This window comes from Ovis aries, chromosome 1 (assembly GCF_016772045.2).
Source record: "Ovis aries strain OAR_USU_Benz2616 breed Rambouillet chromosome 1, ARS-UI_Ramb_v3.0, whole genome shotgun sequence".
Taxonomy (NCBI): domain Eukaryota; kingdom Metazoa; phylum Chordata; class Mammalia; order Artiodactyla; family Bovidae; genus Ovis; species Ovis aries.
In genome coordinates, this window is record NC_056054.1 from 93,453,239 (window position 1) to 93,478,489 (window position 25,251).

At 46.6% G+C, this 25,251-nt stretch overlaps 1 protein-coding gene across 15 annotated transcripts in view; it reads left to right on the forward strand.

Moving 5' to 3' along the window:
• The window catches only part of MAB21L3 (mab-21 like 3), a 94,231-nt gene that overhangs the window by 59,416 nt on the left and 9,564 nt on the right, over nt 1-25,251 (forward strand). For 8 of the 15 annotated variants that reach the window (XM_060401520.1, XM_060401526.1, XM_027973497.3 and 5 more), the window contains 2 exons: nt 196-390; nt 5,094-8,250. In XM_060401520.1, the coding sequence (XP_060257503.1) occupies nt 196-390; nt 5,094-5,327 (429 nt within the window). In that variant the 3' untranslated portion in view covers nt 5,328-8,250. Of the gene's footprint in view, nt 1-195; nt 8,251-25,251 lie in introns of those variants that run through there. The other 7 variants (XM_060401523.1, XM_060401513.1, XM_060401506.1 and 4 more) reach the window with 2 other exon arrangements.

Below are 25,251 nucleotides of genomic sequence, written 5' to 3' on the forward strand. Positions count from 1 at the left end.
GAGAAAGTGGGCACAGCCTTCCCCGTGAACTGCCCACGTGCAAGGGGCTGGCCCGGAGGCTCCCTCAGTGTCCCCACGTGGGCCATGCTGCCTGCCCACTGGCAGGGCCCCCACCCTAGCGGGCTGCTTCAGAGGTGGCTTTCTCCCGGACCAGCCCCACCCTTCTCACTTGCCGAGGTGTTTCTCTCCCCCCAGTCATTCGGGTTCAGCTTGCTGGCCTGTTCAAGCTATCACTGGCAGCTGAGCTTCTTGCGGGCGGAGCAGGTGCTGCTGGAGCAGCTGGATGAGGACGGGGGCTGCCGCCGGAAGTGCTTTCAGGCCCTGAGGCAGATGAAGGAGGATGTCTGGTGTCCGGGGACACGACCTGTGATCACGTCCTACCACCTGCAGGTGAGGGGGTGGCCCCAGCACAGAGGGGCTGGGGCGGGGTGGGTCTCTGCAGAGTGTGTGTCTGTGTGTGTCTGTGTGTGTCTGTGTGTGTCTGTGTCTGTGTCTGTGTGTGTGTGTGTGTGTCTGTGTGTGTGTGTGTGTGTGTGTCTGTGCGTGTGTCTGTGTGTGTCTGTGTCTGTGTGTGTGCGTGTGTGTCTGTGTGTGTGTGTGTGTGTGTGTGTCTGTGCGTGTGTCTGTGTGTGTGTGTGTGCGTGTGTGTAGAAGCACAGCCCCGCTGCGTGCCCACAGCAGCTCTGCCCAGGGTTCCCGTCTTCTGCCTCCTCTTTCCGCCTCCTCCCTTCCCTCTTCCGGTTCCCCTCTTCTCTTCCTCCCTTTCTGTCTTGCCTTCTCTGTCTCCCTCTCTCTCTCTCCCCCTATTTCACTCAACAAACCAACCCAAGTGCCCACTGTGTGCCAGCAACCCTGCTGAGGTTCGGAAATGAATTACAGCATGCATTCTCTACCCCGGAGAAGTCTACAGTCTGGTGAGATCTTGTGAGCTGCTCAGACCTCAGGTGGATTCGCATTTCCCTCATGTTATCGTGCATTCAGTCTACACTCTAGCCCAGGTGTGCATGCACACACACACACTTTGTGCAGAGGAGGAAACCAGGAAATGTTGGGGTTAGCCCACGAACATGGCAGCAAACTACCTGGCAAGGATTTATCATTTTTTTTAAAATTTTATTTAATTATTTGTTTTTGACGGCCGTGGGTTTTTGTTGCTGCACGTGGGCTTTCTCTAGTTCTGGTGACCCGGGGCTATTCTTCTCACTGCAGTGGCTTCTCTTGTTGAGGAGCAGAGGCTCTAGGGCACGGGCTCAGTAGTTGTGGTGCTTGGGCTTAGTTACTCTGAGGCATAGGGAATCTTCCCAGATCAGGGATCAAACCCATGTCCCCTGCATTGGCAGGCAGACTCTTTACCACTGGACCACCAGGGAGGTCCCTGGCAAGGATTTAGCATTAGACTGCTATGAATGCATTCCCTCAGTCACTCACTCATTCATTCACCCAGCAAATGTTTCTTGAGATGTCTGTGGGCCAGTCACTTGCCCCCCTGCACCTGCTGTGTGCTCTAAACATGGAGGTGCAAGCTGAGCAAACACGACGTGGTTTTGCTCTTGTGTAGCTTGTGGTCCAGCAAGGGAGACAGATGTTGGTCAACAGTCTACAGGTGCACGTGGAATCGTGCCACGTGGGAGATACTGGGAAGGAGAGGAACATTGCCCTAGGAGGATGCAGGGCAGCAGAACCTGACCTGGACTCAGGGATCAGGGGCTCACCCTGGGGAGAGGGCTTTTGATCACACTCTCAACTCCTCTTTCTCAAAGTTCCAACCACACTTGGTGAACTGGACGCTCCTATAATACTACGTGCATCACACTGAGGGTGGAGGTATCTGACTCTTACAGACAGACAGCACAGCCCCAGCCCTGCTGTTACCCATCTCAGAGCATCAGCCCTTCTCCCTGACCTTCTGCACAGGATAGCGCAAGTCCCTGGGGTGTGCTGTGCTCTTCTGCACGCTCCTGTCTGTGCCCCATCTCATCCAGTGGATGACTGTTTTCTAGCCCTGTGTTACTCTTTCACTCCTAACACAAGCTATTGAAGGGCAGCTAGTACCAAACCCTTTGTATCTCTCCCAATGCTTCATACATAGTAGTTGCTCAATAAATACTTGCTGATCATGGTTGTGAATGACCTTACATTTCACCTCTCTTTCCCCCCTGCAGAATCACTAGTTTTTGCTTTGCTTTCTGTCTTTTCTGATAACCTGTTCTCCCTGTCCTGCCTGAAAGAAAAGAAAGTGAAGTCGCTCAGTCGTGCCCGACTCTTTGCAACCCCATGGACTGTAGCCTACCAGGCTCCTCCGTCCGTGGGATTTTCCAGGCAAGAGTACTGGAGTGGGTTGCCGTTTCCTTCTCCAGGAGATCTTGAGAATCTGTTAACATTTCATTTGCACATAGTGAGGCCTTCCTCTTCTGTTTCAGCATTCTTAAAGTGTCCCCAAGCATGTCCCCCTAGAAACATACACCTATTCTCCTGGATGGAGGATGCATATTTTCTGAAGGTAGTCTAATTCACTTGGGGGGTTTAGCTTCTTTCTTACATACCTTTCCACAGACCACGCTAGGAACAGTCAGAGCTGAGAAGGAAACCCTTGGCTATCTCATATCAAATCTCATACTCTTAACTAACCACTGACTTCATTGCTCCACAATCAGGCTGAATAGAAATGCTTTAAGTAGCATGAGTGTTTTAGGAAGATTGAATAGGGCCACCACAGGTCTTCCTGCCCTTGACTGCTCTCAAAGCTGTATTCCAGCCAGGATTTACTTGTATTCCAGTGACTTCCAGCTCATCTAGAGGATTTCAGGGCAACTCCTTAAATGTCTTCTGTTTAGTCTTCCCTAGCCCACCTGCATGGCATAATAAAATTGAACATTCTTAAGAGTGGGCATTTAAAAGGGGGCGGGGTTGTTTGTTGAAAAATCAAAACAGTACTGACTGCCTTTTCCTCTCGTCTTCCACTCCTGATCCAAGGGAAAAATTCTCTCATGTGCAGACACTGGGATGGACTTGGCTGATGGTAATGTGCTATTAAACACCACCCTGGGAGATGGCTTGAGTGTGTAGGATCCTTGCCAAGGCTTTAGTCCAGGGAAAGTGGAAGAGACTGGGTTGCAGAACAGCATCAGGAAGGATGTGCCAATCACGGTCACCTCACAGAAGATTGTTACATCCTTCCCAAAGAGGCTTCCCCCACCAACATTTTTTTAATTGGTTTTTTAAACTTTTTTGTTTTTTTTGGCCTTGCCTCACATCATGTAGAATGTTAATTCCCTGACCAGGGATCAGACACGTGCCCCCTGCATTAGAAGCATGGAACCTTAATCAATGGACTGCCAGAGAAGTCCCTCCCCTATAGCAATTTCAATTGAAGAAATAACTTATCTTTCATTGGCTTATTTATGCTTAAACCTGCTCAAAGGCACAGAGGCTAGCTTATAATAGGCTTAAGTGCTTCTGTTTGTTTAGGGAGATAAAAGCTTAACTACAAGAGGAATTAAAACATGTTTTTGTATCTAGGTTATCTTGACTAGCGTGAAATTATCTCCAACTCATTTACTCAAAACAATGTCCTCTAAATCAAAACACACTCAGGATCTTGCTATGAACCTAAAACTGCTCTTTTACTTTTTAGTAAAGACTATATTTTTAAAATACTCAGTATCTAAACCCAAACATTAATTCATTATTTCACTCAGTCAAAAAATGTTTACTAACTACCTGTCCTGGGCCAGTCCCTCTGCTGAATGCTAGTAACAATGAGTGTGAATACAAATAGGCTTGTTCCCTGCTCACATGGAGTTTGCCATCTAGCTGTTGTTGTTTAGCCATTAGTCATGTCCTACACTTTGTGACCCCATGGCCTGTAGCCCACCAGGCTCCTCTGTCCATGGGATTTTCCAGGCCAGAATGCTGGAGTGGGTTTCCATTCCTTCTCCAGGGGCTCTTCCCGACCCAGGGATCGAGCCCACAGTATCCTCCATCTCCTGTGTTGGCAGGTGGATTCTTTACCACTGTGCCACCTGGGAAGCCCTTGCCATCTAGTAATACACATAAATACACAGGAAAACGACCACCACTGTCATCATTGCTGCTGAAATGATGAGAATGTGATGAATAAACGAAACGAATGTGATGGAGAGAGTGTCATAGGGAAGTCTAAGCTGAAGGGATGAGTTTCCTGGACAAGTCGGGCAGGAAGAATGCTCCATATGGAAGAAGTGGGTTGTGCAAGGCCCTGTGATAGACGAGAGCATGAAGTGAGGCCAGCGCGGATGAAAGGAGAGAAAGAGGGAGGGCACAGGGTGAGACCTGAAAAGAAAGGAGGGACCAAGCTTTGTCAACCAAACCATGCTAACAATTGTGTTTTTTAATTAACAAGCAACGGGAAGACTTTGAAGTAGTTTAGACAAGAAGGAACATAGATTGATATTTCAAAAAGATCACAATGGCTACAATGGATAGATGGCAATAGATAGGATGGTGACTAGAAGCGGTGCAGGCTGTGTCAGAGGATGATAATACCAGTGATGAAGGTAAGTGGGTGGATTGAGAAATACATAGGCAGGAGGATTGGCAGGACTTGATAGGAGGTGGTAAGGGAAGGGGTTGACTACTAGATTTCTATCTTGCATAACAGACTGAATAAACAACCCTGGAAGCACACCAGGTACCTGAGGGAGGGCCAGGAGTTCAGTTTGGACCTGTTATTGTGTTTGTTCACTTGCTAAGTCATATCCAACTCTTTGTGACCCTATGGACTGTAGCATGCCAGGCTCTTCTGTCTTCCACTATCTCCCAGAGTTTGCTCAAATTCATGTCCATTGAGTTGGTGATACCGTCTAACCATCTCATCCTCATATGGACTGAGATAACTTTCAGATGGCCAAGTGATACCAGGTAAGAAAGTCAGAGGAGAAAGTACCAAAGAGGCAGGGAAACCAGGCAGAGGAGGCTGGGGATCCTGAATCCGTGGTTAGAACCCTGGGGCTCCTGTCTCCTCCTCCCAAGGCCACGTGAGCTCAGGAATGCTCCTGAAGACACCCTCCTCAGTGGCCCAGGACGATGTCAGACACCACCTCTTGCTTCCGCAGACCGTGCTCTTCTGGACTTGTGAGAAGTACCCCTACCCCAAGGACTGGCAGGTCTTCACTAGGGGGTTCCTGCGCCTGGTGAGGAAGCTGCACAAGTGTGTGAGTCAGCACTTCCTCAAGCATTACTTCGTGCGGAAGAGCAACCTCCTGCAGCATGCCAGTTCCTGCGAGCTGGACGCCCTGGCCCAGACATTGGCCTTCTTCCTGAAGGACCCCCAGGTCAGCCTGCCCTGATGCTGCCTGCCCTGGGACATTCTTGGAAATTTCATTCAAGCTTGACCTCACTCTCTGTGGATCATTCCTCAGTCAAATGCCAGGATCTTGTCTGGGAGAGAAGCCACAGATGGCAGTGGAAATTACATCGACCCAGCAGCATTTCAGCGGGGAAACCTCTGCCCCATGATGTCTGGTCCACGCTCCCTGCAACCAAGCAAGCCTTTCTGCCCCACGAGCTACCTCTTCCGGGGATGGCTCTCATTGGCTTCCCTGAGCTGTAGACTCTGAACTGATGATGGTTCTGAATCTATTTTCCCTGACTCAGGCTCTGATTGACGGGGAGGATGCAGGATGAGAACCCCTGAAAGGCCAGGCACCATCCTGCTTCCCAGGAGTGGTTTTCCAGCCCACTGAGCACAGGCTCATGATTTTCCATTTGTTAAATGGGACTATCCCTTTGCCTCCCCCAGGGCAGGGCTGCGAGCCTACGGGACTGTGCTGCTGCCCTTTCAAGGGGAAGGCGCTGGATCAACACAACGTTTTATTGTTGCTTTAGTGGCTGGGGTTTGCATTCAGGATCAGTAGCAACACAGCTGGTTGAACGATTACATCTGCTAGGTGGTCAGCATGCCTGTGCGGCCCCTGTGCCCTCCAGCTCTCCTTATGCTGGCGGGGGCTTGTGGGTCTCCCCTGGTGTTCTCTAAGAAAGGGGGCGTGGTTTTGATGAGTAATGGCGTCAAAGGTGGAAGTGCAGTGACCCTCGTGCTGGCTTCCCATGCTGTGGGTCTGGGGTGGGACTTCTACTTACGGAAGGCCCTCAATGCTGTGATCTGCATGGAATGACTTTGGTGTCATCCCCCTCTCAGTTTCTTTCTTTGCTCACTGGTTTGCTTACTTGTTCACCGATAAATATATGTTCACTAGGTACTGGGGGTGCAGAGAAAGCAAGGTAGGCGAGGACTCACCTGATGCGGATGACACCTAATGGTGGAGACAGGAAATGAACACCTAATAAATAAATACGATTATTGCAAATGCCCCAAAGGAAATAAACAGAATACTGAAATAGAGCCGTGAAATAGAGGATGAAGTTGCGAGCAGCTGAAAGGGAAGAAAGGGGGGACAGGAGCTAGCGTGAGTCAGACCACTTGGCCTTATAAAGCTGGTAAGGAATTTGTATTTTACTCTAAAATCAGAGGTGTGACATTTGACCTCTCCAGAAGCAAAAGGTATCATGACTGGATTTGCATTTTAAATATTCATTCTAGCAACTGTATAAAGGGGGTCTGGGGACCCACACTAGGATGGGGACTCTGAAGACACTTGAGCCCACGTATTTGAATTTCACTGAGATCATCAAGGCCACACATCCTGTGAAGCACACAGACAAGGAATTCTAGGAGTTCTTGGGGGATTCAGTTTCTTCTGAAACTCATTTATGCTTCTCAATTCAAGGGAATCCCTTATCACTTAGAACATTTCCCCCAGATATATAATTTCTAAAAGCATGAACTGCTGATTTTTTTTTAAAAGAAAAGTCATGTTTGAAAATGATACAATTATTTTTACAAAAATGCCATAAGCAAGTAGTGGGGTCCTTGCATTGTCACATTGGAAATCATGGTTTTAAAATATTGAACAAGCATACCATTAGTTTATAGTTTTGAAAAAACATGAAATTATGAGCAACCCAATATTTTGTTGGTTATTCTGCATTTGAATTCTCTTGAGAAACATCATTTTTGAGAAGGTGGCAGATATATTTTTCTAATGATGAAAACAGCTGATGCAAGTTTTAAAACAGTCACAGAATTCCAAAAAATGAAAGCTGATTGTACCATTGTCCTGAAGTGTATGTATGTGTATGGAAAGGAATGGGACTGACATACTCCACAGCCTGATTCCAGTAGATTCTTCCCACCTTTCCCTACAGTTTTGTCTTTTTTTGAAGAAAGTGCAGCTATGTGCACATTCCTGGGTGTTCCTACTACTAGCCAGCAGAGGGCAGTGGGGGACTGCATATGAAAAGAGCCAGGTTCCCACCCATACAGCGCAGAGCCCAGCAGGTGTCGCCCCTCTCAGCCCATAATTTAAACTGGCCTCTGCAAAAAGGGAACCAAGGGGAGAGGACTTCAGCTGATGCTGAATTGTTCTTTCCTGCGATTTTTTGACAAAAAATTACCGTCTTTCTGATTAAAGCTCAAACTTAACAACGGAGTCTATGAGAGGATCGTTCATCTATTCCATTTCCTGGGATAGATTACACAGCTCTGAGATCTCATAATATTACTCTTTTATTCAGGTCAGCTTTTTTTAATTCTCCCAAAGCCCTTTTTCATTCATCTCCACTCTTCAGGTGTCCCCCAACTATTTTTTTTGTGCAATAGTTGGCATTCAGAGATTGCAGTGGATCTGTTTGCATTCATATCCCACTTCTGAAACTAACTGCATGCCCTTGGCAACCTGTTCAACCTCTCCAAATCTCCATTACTTTATGGGCATTGTTATGGCCCAGAGTTCATATGTTGAAGCCCTAACCCCCAATACCTCAGAATGCAACTGTATTTAGAGCTAGGGGCTGTTAGGGTGGGGTCCGAATCCAATAAGACTGATGTTCTCAGAAGAAGAGACACAGTGGACAGGGGTGCAAAAAATGACCACCTGAAAACTGAGGCGCAGCCTCAGGAGAACCAGCGATGCTGGCACCTTGATCTTGGCCTTGTAGCCTCCAGATTGTGAGAAAACAATTTTCTGTTGTTTAAGCTATGCTGTTGAAGTCAGTGGTATCTTGTTATGGTGACCCTGGGAAACTAATACATCATAAGAGAACATATACCTCACCAGTTTGATGGGGGGGGGGGGGGATAGAGAGAACAATGGATGTAAAAAGCCGTTTGTTTAAAGCTGGCATGTAACCATTGAATAAACTTTTAGCATTGTAGATGCCTATTCCTCAAGTCCATTTGTGCACCTCTGCTAGTTCTGATAACTACTGCCACCCCATAGATAAATTCTTCATTAAGAAATTTAGAAATCACCACAAGGAAAACATACCCATAACACCCACATGTTCCATAAGCCCATCTTTTCCTTCATCACTCTTGCTACAGTATAGGAAGAGATATCTCTCCTGATATCTCCATGTGTGATGGGCTGAAGCCTCCTACCATCTTGGGGTCATCGTCCCATGTCTTTCCTGTAGCGTCCTCTGCACCCTCCCCCAGTCGTCACCTGCATCTCTTCTCCACTTTCTCTCTCTAACTTCCTCAATTATACATGTGTCTCCATTTCCATACTTCACACTTTTTTAATTGTGAAAAATATCATACATATGAGGGTCTAAACTGTTTGAAGAATTATAGTAAAACAAATACCAATATACTCAATATCTAGGTAAAAACAAAAACACATTTTGCCACTTCTTTAGAATTCTCCTAGGTTCCTCTTCTGTTCCTCAGGTCCCTCCCTCCGTGACATAGGTCATCATGCTCCCAAGTTTTACTTTCATCATTCTATTGCTTTTCTTTAGTTTTACCATATTTCACTGAGCCTAAGTCCTCAACAATTGTGAGATGCATCATTATTTCATGTCTAAGAAAGAGAAAGTACTCCTAAGGGTAATTACAAAACACCATAAACTGTAAGATGCATCCTAATTTTAGAGAGTTTAAAGTGTGAAAAAGTATATTTTAGAATCAACAAAATGTGACCTGTGTACATCCCAATTGTCTTTTTAGTTTTTCAGCTTTATGTGAATGGAACTATCCTGCGTGAAGTCTTCTGTGATTGGCATTTATGTCCCCAGTATGCCTTTGAAACTCCCGTGTGGATGCATGTGGCATGATTGTTCCTCTTAGCTATTGTATAATATTCCACTGTGAGATTATGCCATTTTATATATCTGTGTCAGTTGGGCCTTTGGGTTGTTCCTAGTTTCAGTGATTAGAACTCTTTCTGTGCACAGTTTTATACATGTCCTCTGATACTCTTAAGTCTTTTAACCATACATACATTAGAGTGAAATTTCAGGCTCAAGGAATATAAATTATGTTTCAATTTATGAGGTAATGTCAATATATGTTCTGAAGTGGTAACACAGATCTAAATCCTTCATTTTAACGGATGTGAATTTTCACTGACTTTCTCCATTATAATGGGGCACATTTTGTGTCTTGTTTAAGAAATCATTCCCATTTTTTTAGGGTCACAGACATATGCTCCTATATTGTTCTCTAAAATTTTATAGTTGTACCTTTTACTGGATTTAGGAAGTGCCCTCTATTTTTTTCTATTTCAAGCATAAATTATTATTGAAAGTTTGGTAAAACTCCCCTAAGAAAATTCTCCAAGCCAGGTTTCAGCAATATGTGAACTGTGAACTTCCAGATGTTCAAGCTGGTTTTAGAAAAGGCAGAGGAACCAGAGATCAAATTGCCAACATCTGCTGGATCATGGAAAAAGCAAGAGAGTTCCAGAAAAAACATCTATTTCTGCTTTATTGACTATGCCAAAGCCTTTGACTGTGTGGATCACAATAAACTGTGGAAAATTCTGAAAGAGATGGGAATCCCAGACCACCTGACCTGCCTCTTGAGAAACCTATATGCAGGTCAGGAAGCAACAGTTAGAACTGGACATGGAACAACAGACTGGTTCCAAATAGGAAAAGGAGCATGTCAAGGCTGTATAGTGTCACCCTGCTTATTTAACTTATATGCAGAGTACATCATGAGAAACGCTGGGCTGGAAGAAGCACAAGCTGGAATCAAGATTGCCGGGAGAAATATCAATAACCTCAGATATGCAGATGACACCACCCTTATGGCAGAAAGTGAAGAGGAACTAAAAAGCCTCTTGATGAAAATGAGAGAGGAGAGTGAAAAAGTTGGCTTAAAGCTCAACATTCAGAAAACGAAGATCATGGCATCTGGTCCCATCACTTCATGGGAAATAGATGGGGAAACAGTGTCAGACTTTATTTTGGGGGGCTCCAAAATCACTGCAGATGGTGACTGCAGCCATGAAATTAAAAGACGCTTACTCTTGGAAGGAAAGTTATGACCAACCTAGATAGCATATTCAAAAGCAGAGACATTACTTTTCCGACTAAGGTCCGTCTAGTCAAGGCTATGGTTTTCCAGTGGTCATGAATGGATGTGAGAGTTGGACTGTGAAGAAAGCTGAGCACCGAAGAATTGATGCTTTTGAACTGTGGTGTTGGAGAAGACTGTTGAGAGTCCCTTGGACTGCAAGGAGATCCAACCGGTCCATTCTGAAGGAGATCAACCCTGGGATTTCTTTGGAAGGAATGATGCTAAAGCTGAAACTCCAGTACTTTGGCCACCTCATGCGAAGAGCTGACTCATTGGAAAAGACCCTGATGCTGGGAGGGATAGAGGAGAAGGGGACGACAGAGGATGAGATGGCTGGATGGCATCACTGACTCAATGGACGTGAGTCTGAGTGAACTCCGCGAGTTGATGATGGACAGGGAGGCCTGGCGTGCTGTGATTCATGGGGTCGCAAAGAATCGGACACGACTGAGCAACTGAACTGAACTGAACTGAAGATACCATCTGGGCATTGTGTGGGTGGTTTTTTTTTTTTTTGGTTAGAAGATTTTAAGTTATTAATTTTTTTCCTTAAGGGATAAAAGACATTCAGGTTTTCTATGTCTTCCTAAGCAGGTATTGTCAGTTTGTATTTTATTAGAAACCTACCCATTTTATTTGTTTTCAAATTTACTGGCAAGCTTGTTCATAATATTTTATTATTGCCTATTTGAATTCTGATGCATCTGTGTACATCTTTCTTGGCAATCGATTAGAGACTAATCGAAGAATTAGTGGTGACTGCTTATCTATTATATACTTGTTTTCTGTTTCATTAATTTCTGCTCATCTTTATTTCCCTCTGCTTTCCTCAGGTTTATCCTGATGTTATTTCTATAAATTCTTAAATTAATGCTTAGCTCCCCAGCTTTTCTGCTTTTCTAACTATGTACATTTCCTGTCCATACCATTTTAGCGAACTTTTACATCTTTTGGTATATTTTATTTTCATCTTCTTTCAATTCTATTTACTTACCAATTTCTACCATGATTTCTGCTTTGACTCGACTGGTGCTTAGAATTTTTTTTTAAGTAATATTTTCAAAAATATATTGTGTTCCCTAGTTATGTTTTTGTTACTGATTTCTATAGTCAGAGGGAAGTCTGAAAGGCCTCAATCCTCTGGTACCCTTCAAGTTGAGCTTTTTTAGCCTGGCATTGCTTCATGACTTTGTGTCATACAAAGAAGGGGTACAAGTTTACAGGCAACGTTCAAGAAATGTCACCTAGATCACGTACTGCTCAAATTTTCCGTATACCACAGACTACGTTTTGGCTGCATTTTCCAACATTTACCGAGAGAGTTGTTTTAAAATCTCCCATTATGAGTTGGATTTTTCCATTTCTCCTTATCATTCTGTCAAACTTTTACTTAATATACTTCGAGATGATATTGTTAGGAAAATACGGATTTAGAATTTTTACATCTTCCCAGTTAATCCAAGATTCTGTCATTGGAAAGTGATTTTTTTAAAACTATTGTAAATATCTTGCCTAAACATTGATTCTGTCTGATATTAATATAGTGACATCACTTTATTTTGTTTCCCTGTTGCCTAGTACATAATTTCCCATCCTTTAACTTTTACTCTATTTGTATCTCTTTTGGAATATTGTATTTTCATCTTCTTTCAGTTCTATTTACTTGTCAATTTCTACCACGATTTCTGCTTTGACTCATGTAAATGGCTGATTTTCTAAAAAATTCCATCTGGCAGTTGAGATCTGAAACTCTAATGCTTAGTCCATTTACATCTTTTCTGTTGAATTATGTATGTGGATGTAATTATCTCTTGTTTCTTTCTTTCTTTCTGTCTATTTGACCCATTTCTTGCTCTGCCTCCCACACCACCTTATTGCCTTTAAAAAATTAATGCTTTTTTCATTCCTCCCCCCCCGCCCCCCGCCTTACCAGTTTAAAAGGCTCATACCCTATCTCTGTCCGTTTAACGGTTACAAATCTATACGTAAAGACTAAACTCTGTAGTTTAATGTTGGCCAGCACCTTTCCTCTCCTCTCTTAACAAGGAATCTAGAAGACTTGGCTCCTTGCCGTCCCCCTTCCACGGTACCTGCTGCTCTGAGGCGGGATTTTGGTTCTAGCCTGTTTGCCACCGCGCCCCCCTCCACACACATACACACACATGTAAAATGGATATCTTATTATTATTTATAAATGTACTTTCATATATTTATATTGTACCACATCTTATTATATTATAATTTTATAATATAATCTTTTATAAATAATGTAAGTAATCATTATCATCTATATTTTTGCTGACATATTTATCACTATCTGTACTTGCTACTCCTTGAATTTCAAACTTCCTGTTCAGGATCACCTTCATGCTGCCTGGATGATATGCTCTGGCATGAGCTATAGTGTGAGTCCACAAGAGTAAGCTTTCTGTTTTTATTTGTCTGAAACTGTCCTTATTTGCCTTCATTCTTGAAAGATAGTTTTTCTGAGTGTTTTGTTTTAGGATCTCACAGTTTTTCTCAGCACATTGAAGATATTTTCCACTCTCTTCCCTAGCCTCAGTGTTGCTGTTGACAAGTCAATCTCTAGGCTATTTGGTGTTACTTTGCTTCTTCTCTCTGGCTGTTCTGAATTTCTTCTCCTCTCCCACCCCTTCCCCCACCCCCTTCACCTCTTCCTCTTCCTCCTTCTTTTCTCTCTCCCTCTCTCTTCCCTTCCCTTCCACCACCCATCGTGCTTTTTCTTTGGATTTGTTAAACTTCCTGAATCTGAGGAATTATTTACAGTAGTTCTGAAAAATTATCAGCATTTAATACTAAATGCTAGTTGCCTCTTTCCCATTCTCTCTAGATTCCACTTGAAAGGGAAATCCAGTTTAAATGCATAATACTTTATCATTCTACCCTTTATGCTTTCATCTTCTTTTGTAAATTGCGTCTTTTTATCACTCAAAACTGCATTCTCAATTTCTTTGAATCTGTTGTCTAGTTAACTAATTCTTTCTTCAGCTGCATCTAATCTAATTTTAACCCATCCACTTAAATTTTTAGTGTTATAGTTTTCATTTTCAGTTCTCATTTAGGCCTTTTTGGTTATTTCTCAAGCCTGCCTATTCATTCTTTAAAATCTCTTATTCTTGCTCATATTTTAAAGCTTCTTTTCTATTCATTTAAGTGTACTAAACATAATTGTTTTATATTCTACATCTGAAATTCAAATATCTGAAATCTTTGGTTGTTTGCTTTTTTTTTAACTGATTGTCAGACATAGAGCTTATTTGTGTGTTTTATAAATTTTTAAGGTAAACTGTGCATTTTAAACTTTACCTGTGAGAATTGTTTGAAGTCTGGATTGAAGTTCTTTGGGGTACCCAGAAAGAATTTCTTTTTAATTCTGCCAGTTATCTGAGAGTACTACCAACCCAAGTCCATTTAAATTAAATTTAAATGCCTGAGATTTTTCAAGGCCAACAGATGGATGAATTCAGACAGAAATATTTGAGGCTAGCTTATGGTTGCAAATCCTGGGAGGATTCATTTCCCTCCACCCAGTGCCAAGGTCAAGGCAAGCTCATTGACTTCTTCAAGGCAGATTTATTTCTTGTTCACCTTTATTATGAGGATATAGCCTTTTGAGCTCTGGATTCATGCAGGAGAATAGTTAGACTTGCCGTCTTGGGCAGGCCCTATAGGTGCACAGCTGCCGATGAAAGGTCCAGATCCCTAGGGATCAGCAAACCCTCGGGGTAAAAGTGAGATTTGTTCACTCACCTGCCAGGGTTCCTAGTTCTACTTCGTTTGGGGGGTCTATGGGTTTATTGCTTTCATTCTATCTCAGGGAGACATTTATGAAGGTTAACCCAGCATTTGAGCTCCTTCAGTTAAGGGGTTATCCAGAACACCTAATCTGCTATGCTATTGGCCATTTAGCCCAACCCAAGGGAGCGGAAAGTTAAAACATCAACCCAAACGTGGCTTCTGCTTGACCCTATGTGACAAATCAAACGCCGCCTCTCAGTCCCCATCCTATGCAACCTCTGGGAAGCATTCGGCACAGTCCGGCTCTCCTCCTCGCGCCACTGTTCTCGGGGTTCCTTTGACACCCCTGTCTCTCCTCTCCCCCCGCTCCTTCCCGGTCTCCTTTCTGACCCCTTCCCTGTCCACCTGTAAATGTTGTCACCCCTCCCTCGAGGGCTCAGTCCTGGGCCGCCTTCTTCAGATTTTCCGCATTCAACCTAGGCAACTTGACCACTCCTGTAGCTCCAAATACCATGTAGCATCCCAGGGTATCCAAGAGCAAAGCTCCAGCCAAGCCTTCCTTGTGAACTCCAGAGAATTCCTGCAGACCACCTCCGCCTGATGTCTCACAGGCTGTTCCAGCCTAACAAGTGTTGCCTTTACACCCAAAGGTGAGCACCTTGACCAGGCTCAGGCAGAATCACATCATTCTTCCAGAAAAGTCCTCAGGTGGATACTCTGTTCTTCTATGTCAGTCCTCAGGGCTCCATCTTCCAGTCACTTCCCATCTCACTCACACAAAAATCCAAAGGCCCTGGATGGTCTGGAGCCCCTGCCTCTCTGAATCTATCTCCTCTTTTTCCCGTTTCTAACATTCATCTCCAGTCATACAGCTGCCTTCCCTGTTCTTCCTGGAACACTAATCGTGACTTCACCTCAGGACTTTTGTCCTTGCTGTTTCCTCTGCCTGAAGACCTTCCCTAATTTCTTTCTAAAATAGTATCACTGGTCTCCATCTCCTCTCACCCGAGTCTTGACATGTCCTACCCTCCTTCTCTGCTTTTTCTCTATGGGTACTACCGTATCTATCTATCTATCTCCCATCAGATGGAAAACTCCATAAGGAAGGAAGTTTTGATCTGCATTCTTAAGGTTGTTATCTTTACAACCCTGGGCACATACTAAGTGCCTGATAAATACTGTGTTGAATGAAAAGGCAAAACTTAAAAGAAAAAAATTAACCCTTCAGTTCTCAAGTTTCTTGGACTTTCACATGCATTTGGATGTTTTTCTTGCCTTAAAAGCCATAGAATCACAGAATGTTTGCGCTCATGGAGAAAGTAGAGGTCTTCACATTTCCAGGAGAGAAACTGAGTTTCATACAGGTTGAATGACTGTTTTGGCTCAAATCACAAACTTTGAGGTGGTTTGTAATTGAAAGTCTAAAGTGCTTTTCCTTTCAGGAGCCCTTGAGACTTCTCAAGTGCAAACCAAAAAAATATAGGAAATGAAGTCTAAGTCAGACTGTGGCCAGTCACACGTTTTCGGTGATTCTTCCTCATCTGTGCAGTCTACTCTGGTTCACTCTCCTTACCCTCCCCGTTTTCCCCTTTCCTGGTCGTCAGAACATCAGCAGTGGGTGGGACCCCTTCTGGGACTTGCTTTTGTTCTCTCTCTCTTTCTCGCTGTCCAAAGAATTAGAATCTTATCCTCTGCCTGAAGACCTTCCCTAACCTCTTTACATAAAATAGTATCATTGGTCTCCATCTCCTCTTCACCCTAGTCTTGGCATCTTCTATCGTCTTATCACTTCTTTTCTCTGAATTAAAAATATACTGCTGCTACTGCTACTGCTAAGTCGCTTCCGTCGTGTCCGACTCTGTGTGACCCCATAGACGGCAGCCCACCAGGTTCCTCCATCCATGGGATTTTCCAGGCAAGAGTACTGGAGTGGGGTGCCATTGCCAAAACTGGAATGGCTTCAACGCAGAAACCAGGGGCTTTCCAATGAGAAAAACATGAGAATGTGGAAGAATTAAGAAAAATAACCCTACTGTGAAGAAGGCTGAGCACTGAAGAATTAATGCTTTTGAACGGTGGTGTTGGAGAAGACTCTTGAGAGTCCCTTGGACTGCAAGGAGATCCAACCAGTCCATTCTGAAGGAGATCAGCCCTGGGATTTCTTTGGAAGGAATGATGCTAAAGCTGAAACTCCAGTACTTTGGCCACCTCATGCGAAGAGTTGACTCATTGGAAAAGACTCTGATGCTGGGAGGGATTGGGGGCAGGAGAAGGGGACGACAGAGGATGAGATGGCTGGATGGCATCACGGACTCGATGGACGTGAGTCTGAGTGAACTCTGGGAGTTGGTGATGGACAGGGAGGCCTGGCGTGCTGCGATTCATGGGGTCGCAAAGAGTCGGACATGACTGAGCGACTGAACTGAACTGAACTGAATGACCATAGAGAGATCCTGGGGATGGAGGGGGCATCCCCTTCATTTTACAGTTGAGAAGACAGAGGCCAAAAGAGAGGAGGAAAAGTTATTTGCTTAAATTTATTATGTCCCAAACGGAATTCTCAAGTTCCCCTCTCAACCCTACCCTCACCTCAGTAAGTAGGATCATTATCTGACTGTTTGCTCCAGCCAGAAATCCACGCGTTGCCCTTGGAGCCTCTCACTCACCCAGCACCGTCAATCCACCAGCAGATCATTTCCAGTCTACTTTCCAAATGCGGTTCAAGTATGACTCCCCCACACCCCCCGAAGCTGCCCCACCCTTGGGCCAGTCCATCCTCCTCTCCTTTCTAAACTCTGCAGGGGTTTCCTGATTTGCCCCTTATATCCGCTCTCGCCACACCACCCTATCCCACCAGAATCTCCTCCACACAAGAGCCAGAATGATCTTTTCCATGTGTCCATCACACCATGTGTTTCCCCTGCTCTAATCCTCCCAACAGCTCCCTTTCACTCTTAGAAAAAACCTGAAACTCCCTTCCACAGCTCACGTGATCTGCCTCTCTTGTCTCTGCCCTTGCCCACTACCGCTCTCCTTCACTCTGCGACAGGGACAGGACACCCGTTCTCTCATCAAGTTCATTCCTGCCCCAGGGCCTTTATACCTGTTTGCCCCTCTGCTCAGAAATCCCTTGCTCCACCTGTGGTTGCAGCCCACTCCTCCCTGTCCAGTCTAACAGGTAGCACCCTTTCCCTCTGCTCCTGCCCCGCTTCACTCTCCCACAGTCGGTTGCCTGGTCCCCTATTAGAATATAAACTCTGCACCAACGCAGAGGTGGCCCCCCACTGCTATATCTCTTGCACGCAGAACAATGCTGGTGCATAGCAAGTACTCAATGCATATTGGTTAAATGAATGAAGGAATGAATTGGTTTTGCTCCATGACAGGCATCTACTTCCTGGCGAGGCCTGGACTTGAATTCAAGTCTTCTCACTCTCCCATCAGGCTCTTTTCCCCACAAAGTAACATTTTGAGGGGCTGAAGAATCACATAGTTAGCTTTAGAGAAATAGAAATTACCTCTGGCTCCAAAAACCTTTTTTTTTCCCAGGAAGGGCCTGGCTCCTCTCTCCCTGCAGAGCACAGCAGTGGTGCAGCAAAGCCAGGATCCTCACTCATGCTGCAGAGGGGCGGGCCCACGTCAGGGCATCAGCCTCCCACCATTGCCAGTGGGGATCCGGGTGTGTATTCATTGCAGACGCTACTACTCAGTGGGCATTCAACACATGCATTTTGTGAACTGTAAGCCACACACACACACATACACTTGCGTTTAAACAAAGCATGTCAGAAAGGCCCTCACCCTCCCTTCCTGCCAAGCGTGGGGACGAACAGTAGTGGGCTTGGCAGAAAGTCTCGGAGTCTAGGTCATTCATTTCCGCTCATTCAACCAGCTTATTTTTGGCTGTTCGACTTTCTTTTGTGAACTTCTGTCTTCTGCACTTGGACCTTGTAATCTATGACTCTCCTGTCAGGACCCACCCTTGAACACGAGTACAAAAGACCAGTGAGAGGGCTCCTGTGAGAGAGAATGTGGTTGTACATGAACAAAACGCCTGGACAGCCTCGTGCGGAACCCTCACGGTCATGTGATACTTCACCTCTCTCTTCAGGGCACAGAGGGATACTAGAGTATTGGATCCAGCACCCGACACAGTGCGTGCTCACTAAAGAGTGCCCCAACCTGTCCTCTCAAGCCTGGGAGACCAGCCAGCCAAGCAGGCCAGGCTGCCCTGCGAGCAAAATGCACAGCTGGGGACGCTGGCGGTGGCCTTGGGGGAGGGTGGTCAAAGGGAGCTGAACTCTATGCTTCTCGCCATCATCACAGGCGCTCCGCGGGCCCCTCCTCTCTTTCTTTTTCTTCTCTCCTGATTCCTTCCAGGATGTTCTTTGCCCACCGAGTGAGATGCGAGGGGCATCAAGACCTCTCCCTGTCCTTGACTGTGTCCAGGGGCTACCGTTAGTGACTGGTGCCCTTGGTAACCAGGACTTGGTCTCTTGAAGGAGTGAGAAAGAGCAAGAAAGAGGGTAGAAGCCGGCTCTGTGCAAGGCGGGCCTGGTAGAGTCCTAGGCAGGCTGGGCTGGGAGGGATGGAAAAGGAAGGGATTTGCGGTGCGGTGGCCGTGGCTCTGCACAGTTTAGGGCAGCAGGGGGCGCCCGCGGCTTCCTCGCGCAGAGCGGCCGCAGTAGATCGGACCCTGGGGAAATTCCGCCCGCGTGGAGCCAGCCAGCCGCGGGGGCCAGGCCAGGACACTGCAGCCCTCGGCGCCGCTCCGCCCTCGCCAGCTGTCGGGAGCGCGCAGTACCTACCCGCTCCCCCCAGCCGCTCCCGAGCCCCGCACCCACAGCTCACTCAGTGCCCAGCACTGAGTTCCTATCTTCAAGGCGGACCGTCCTCCCTGGGCTCTTTGCAGTGGGGAGTGTTTACTGCATAAGGGGATGCATGGTCATCCCAGGACAGACCTCAGCTCCTGCAGGCCCATCGGGTGCCACTGCAGGGCGCTTAGCCGCCTTCCCCGCGAGGTTGGAGGGGCCTCGGGAGAGGGAAGACAGCTGCCGCGCTCCCTGGAGCCCTTTTCCTTAGGTAATGCCTGAAAGAAAATGAGAGGGGAAAAGTAGAAGCCGGAGGCGTCCTGGTAGGAGGGTTGAGAAGAGGGTGGGGCAAAGTTCCAGGATCGGAAAGGAAGCCAAAATGTGCTGAGCCATCCCTCGTGTGGGGCAGTGTTTGGGGGGTGCTTTGTGCTTTATCGGGCTTCCCTGGTGACTCAGACGGTAAAGAATCTGCCTGCAATGCGGGAGACCTGGGTTCAGTCTCTGGGTTAGGAAGATCCCCTGGAGGAGGGCATGGCAACCCACTCCAGTATTCTTTCCTGGAGAATCCCTATAGATAGAGGAGACTGGCTGGCTAAGTCCACGGGGTCGCAAAGAGTTGAACACGACTAAGCACAACAACCGGAGAAGGCAGTGGCACCCCACTCCAGTACTCTTGCCTGGAAAATCCCATGGATGGAGGAGCCTGGTAGCCTGCAGTCCATGCTAAGGGTCGGACACGACTGAGCGACTTCACTTTCACTTTTCACTTTCATGCATTGGAGAAGGAACTGGCAACCCCCTCCAGTGTTCTTGCCTGGAGAATCCCAGGGACGGGGGAGCCGTCTATGGGGTCGCACAGAGTCGGACACGACTGAAGTGACTTAGCAGCAGGCACAACAACACAACACACAGTGCTTTATCTCACTTAATCCTCTCAACAACCCTTCGAAGTAGGTGAACTCCCCCAGTCGTGTCCGACTTTTTGCGACCCCATGGACTGTAGCCAACCAGGCTCCTTTGTCCATGGGATTTTCCAGGCAAGAATACTGCAGTGGGTTGCCATTTCTTTCTCCATGGGTCTTTCCCACCCAGGGATCAAACCTGGGTCTCCTGCATTGTAGGCAGACGCTTTACCCTCTGAGCCACCAGGGAAGGCATCATCAACTCACTTTGCTGATGAGCATTTGGGAGCTGAGAGAGAAAAAGGAACTCCGCCAAGGTCGCCCCACTGGAGATGAACAGGAATTCTCACAGTGCAGGTGACACTAGAGACACGTGCGGCAAAGCACACGAGGACCTGGGTTCCACGTGGAAACCTTGACCCCTCCTGCTGGGTCTGCAGCAGAGTGAACCTGCAGGAACCAAGGGGAAGGAGCCTGGCAGGAAGGGACCCACACCCTCTGCTCTGGACATAGGACACTCCTCACATGGGCCAGGGTCAAAGTCCTGGTGGGGGGTGGGGGTGGGTGGAGCACATGGCATGATGTGAGAGGGAGGCCTACTTAGAATTTGCCCTGGGCTAAATTTTTCTAAGTGGCACCTTTGAACACTATTAAAAAAAAAAAATCCTCAAAACTCGCTTTCACAGGGGTTAATCATTCACTCTCTCCACAGGCCAGGTGACCTTTGCCATGTGGTTGGGCTTTTGTTTGCTTTTCTTGAAAGTCCTGGAGTTTGTAATTGGAGCAATGTCCTTTCCGTAAAGGAGAAAGGAATTGGGGGTCTAGGACAAATCTTGGTTTTCTTCTTTGCCCTCCATCTCCCAGAAACATTTGCTCAGTGAGAGGTTATGAATCCAGGACTCAGAATACTAAGTGGATCATCTATAGCTGTGCTCTGGGGGGAAGGGGTGCTAGCTGTAGGAGACTTTAGGACACAAAGCATGCCACAAACAGAAGCCCAATAAATCCAAGCCACCGCCCATTCTGCACCTGATTCTTTTAGGAGCTTGCCCTTACCTGGGTGGCAACTAAGTATACCAATAGAGTCCATTCTCTAAGTGGGCCTTTCTGGTGGCTCAGATGGTAAAGAATCTGCCTGCAATGCAGGAGCCCCCAGTTCGATCCCTAGATCCAGAAGAGCCCTCAGGAGTAGGAAATGGCAATCTGTTCCTGTACTCTTGCCTGGAAAATTCCATGACAGAGGAGCCTCACAGGCCACAGTCCGTGAGGTCACAAAGAGCTGGATACCACTGAGCAACTAAGCACGCACAGAGACACAGTATCCTAATCAGCAGGCTAGGGGCTGTTGAATTTGAACACTTCAGTCACCTAAAAGTTCATTGATCTCCTGGAAGAATTAGGGAGGGCAAATAGGCAGTGTGACCCTGGGCAAGTCACCCAACCCCTCTAGGCTTCAGATCCCCCTTCTGAACCTAGAAAGAGTAGGCTCCAAGATCCCCATCAAGGCCAGCACTCTGTAGTCCATAATCCTGCAGGCTGCTGTCAAAGGCTCCCCTAGCTCTGTTCTGTCCCAGCTCTATTTTTGGCTCAGCGATTAGAGGGCTTGTCTGCCACACCCATATCTCTCACATTCTGACAGTTAGCTGCACATTTTCACTAGACATCCCACTGGGCTCTCAACCTTCAGATACCTCAGGCAGACACATCACCCCTCCCCTCCTCCTTTCTTCACAGCCCAACTCCTCTGACTTTTCTCTTCCTGGCCTGGGAGTTGGGGGCCTCAAACCGTCTTTGCAGGCTTGCTGTCCTTCAGCCGCCGTATTCCTTTGGTTGCCGAGACCTGAACAGGCTGGTCTTGTGTGAAGTGCTCTGTTTCTGCATAGTCTCACGACTTCTGCCCGGTTCGGGCCCTCGTCATCTGTCACAGGAGCTCTCACCCCTTCCCCTCACACCCTCAACAGCCCCTCCGCTGTCACTCTCCACTCGACCTCTAGGAAGTGTCACTACTGGGTCACTGCCCTAAGCCTCTGGCTCTGAACAGCCTCGCCCCACTACAGACACTTGAGTGGCTTCCTGTGGCCAGGTGAACACACTGCCCCCTGGGGCTCCCTTCACCTAGGGTGAGTGTCAGTCTCTCAGTCGGATCTGACTCTTTGCGACCCCATGGACTGTCGTCCACCAGGCTCCCCTGTCCATAGGATTCTCCGGGCGAGAATACTGGAGCGGGCTGCTGTTCCCTTCTCCAGGGAATCTTCCTGACCCAGGGATCGAAGATTCCTGACCCTGACCCTGGGTCTCCTGGACAGGCAGGTCTTTATCATCAGAGCTCCCAGGGAAGTCCATCCCTTCTTGTAGGCCCAACCTAATTCCCCCTCCACATGCCCCCGGTGCTTCAGCCGAACTCAGTGCCTCTTACCCAACCAGCTGTTCTCTGGCCTCACACTCTTTCTGATGTCTGGGACATGAACGATTCCCATGCTGTGCTCTGCTTATCTGCTCAGTCATGTCCTACTTTGTGACATGACTTTGCGACCCCATGGACTATAGCCCACCAGGCTCCTCTGTCCATGGACTTACCCAGGCAAGAATCCTGGAGCGGGCTGCCATTTCCTCCTCCAGGCGCTGAGTAAACCCGGGATTTCATCCCTGCCTCACCACGGGATTGTTGAGCGATTTTGAGCAAGTTCCTTAATCTCTCTGAGTCTTGGTTTCCTCAAAAGGGGATCATAAAACCTGCCTCACAGAATTGTAAAACCAAATAATGTGTCTTCTCACACGGAAGACAGTATGTGAGAAATTGCTTCCTAAACTAAAATAAAGCTCTCCATATTGAAATCAATTCAGAATTATTCTAGGTCCTTGTACTGGCTTGGTTTGGGGAACACTAAGGCAGGCTATCTGCCCCCAAAAGAAGAAAGCTTCTGGATATAGGGATTTTTAAAATAGTATTTCCAAGTCTGCTGTTCTTGATTCTTGAGAAAGAAAGGGTCCTGGTTCACAGGACAACCTCGGGCTGCCTGGGGAGCAATTAGGGTTCTTGTTGTTGTTTAGTTGCTGAGTCATGTCTGACTCTTGTGACCCCCATGGACTGTAGTCTGCTACATGGTTCCTCTGTCTGTGGAATTTTCCCCACAAGAATACTGGAGGGGGTTGTCATTTCCTTCTCCAGGGAATCTTCCCAACCCCAGGACTGAACTCACATCTCCTGTGTTTCCTGCATTGGCAGGTGAGTTCTTTACCACTGAGCCAGCAGGGAAGCCTACATTCTTTCTTACTTGTCCTTAAAATATGTCCTCCTAGGGTTGTTGCCTCTTCCAACCATTAGGATTTGTGTTTTAAGCACAGGAGCCACAAAACTGGCTTCCCTAAAAACTATGTCCCCATGCCTCACGCTCCCAGAAATAAACAAAATGAAGTCATCCTTTGCCCTTTGTTATGATTTGCTCGTGCTGGTATGTGAAAGGTGGCTTGCCTATACTCCCTGCTCACTGAGCACAGGATATGGAGACCCTGCAAACTTCTCCTTTAGCCCACTGCTCCCTCCCAACATAGTCTCAGATTCAGTTTTACATCATCTGTGCCTTGCAGAATTGTCTCATCCCTGCAGCCCCGATGCCAGACTTATTCCCGTGAGGTTGGAATGGTAGGGAATGAGTCAGCCTCGGGATGCTGCAGCCAGAATCAAGCCTGAAGCACAATATCACTCCAGCAAAATATAATTCCAGTAGGGCAACCGCTGGGAAATAAACTGGCCCCTTGTTTGTCCAAAGTTTCCTGAGGGGTTCTAGCATTTTAGCAAGAGCTCCTGCAGCACCTTGAGCTGTGATTCCATTTTAAAATTAAGTCCTTTAAAAATGGCCAGTAAGATCTACTTCTCTGATGCAGAAGGAATATAAGCAATTGCTTGGTATCAACTATCTTTCTAGATATTTGATAAATTATTGTTGTTTGGGCTTCCCTAGATGGCTCAGCAGGTAAAGAATCTGCCTGCAATGCAAGAGACACAGGAGGCTCAGGTTTGATCCCTAGTCTGGGAAGATCCTCTGGAGGAGCCTACTCGCTAAGTTGTGTCTGACTCTTTGAGACCCCATGGACTGCAGCCTGTTAGACTCCTCTGTCCATGAAATTCTCCAGGCAAGAATACTGGAGTGGGCTGCCATTTCCTTCTCTAGGGGACCTTCCTGACCCAGAGATTGAACCCATGTCTCCTACTTGGCAGGAGGATTTTTTACCACTGAGCCACCTGGGAAGCCCTTATTTGATACATAATAATACACTAACTGAATTGAACAAGGGGATATATATATATATAAAGTTGCTCATTAGCGCATTTCTCATAGGTGTGTTCCCGGCACATCACCCACTCTTCTTGGCCACCTCCATCAACAGGACACCCGTGGGTGTGCTTCCCCAGGTCCCGGCATCTCCTCTGCCTTTAACTCACATGCTTCTTGGAGGAGGGTGAGGGTGGAGAGTAGAGGGTCTCTCAGAGAAGTTTAACAAAGTTGCAGGGGATTACAAAAAATAGGATGGAATACTCTGGCAATCTTCATTCTCACTCCTCCACTCGCACCTCCCACTACTTCCTTGGGACATGGTAGAATACCTTTCCCTGACTGTAGAAAAGAAAATCATGAGATGCAAAGAAACCAGACGGAGAGCAGGCATTCAGAGTGGAAAGCTCGTCTCTTGTCAGTGAACTGAACTCTCAGTTGTGTGGAGTTATCTGCTGAAGCCAGGAGAACAACCAGAGCTTCCCTGCACTGTGAGCACCCGACCCCTTCTCCAGAGAAACCCCTGAAGCCACTGCCCTTGAGCGCAGCCATTGCTCCTGGATTCACTTGCTATCCAGAGGACAAGGAATTCACGCCATCCGCATCCAGGGCTACAAGCACAGAGCCAGGAGGTGCTAGTGGGAATCTGGGCTGATGGGACCCTCCACTGAGGGTCTGGACTTGTAGCTTGACTCTCCTCATGAATACACAGGAGGACATTTCACCTAAGACTTAGGTTCCCTGTCTCTAAAAATGAGATCAGTAATTCATGCCTCACATGATTGTAGTTGAGGGCATTTTGTGAAACGTGTTTGAAAGCACTTTTTGTCAAAAGATAGTGGAAAAGAATATTTTTAAAAATTGGCTATATGTGTATAACTGAGCCACTTTGCTGTACAGAAGAGGTTGGCACATTTATCAATTTTATTGATCTTTTCAAAGAACTATCGACAACAATGTCCAATAAAAAAATTAAAGTATAATATAAATGCCAGTCATTATCATCACAAAGCATACACATGTCACACAAGGTTTTAAACTTTATTGTAGAAATTAACATATGGTGAAATTGACTAGTTGTCACAAAGCATACACATATCACA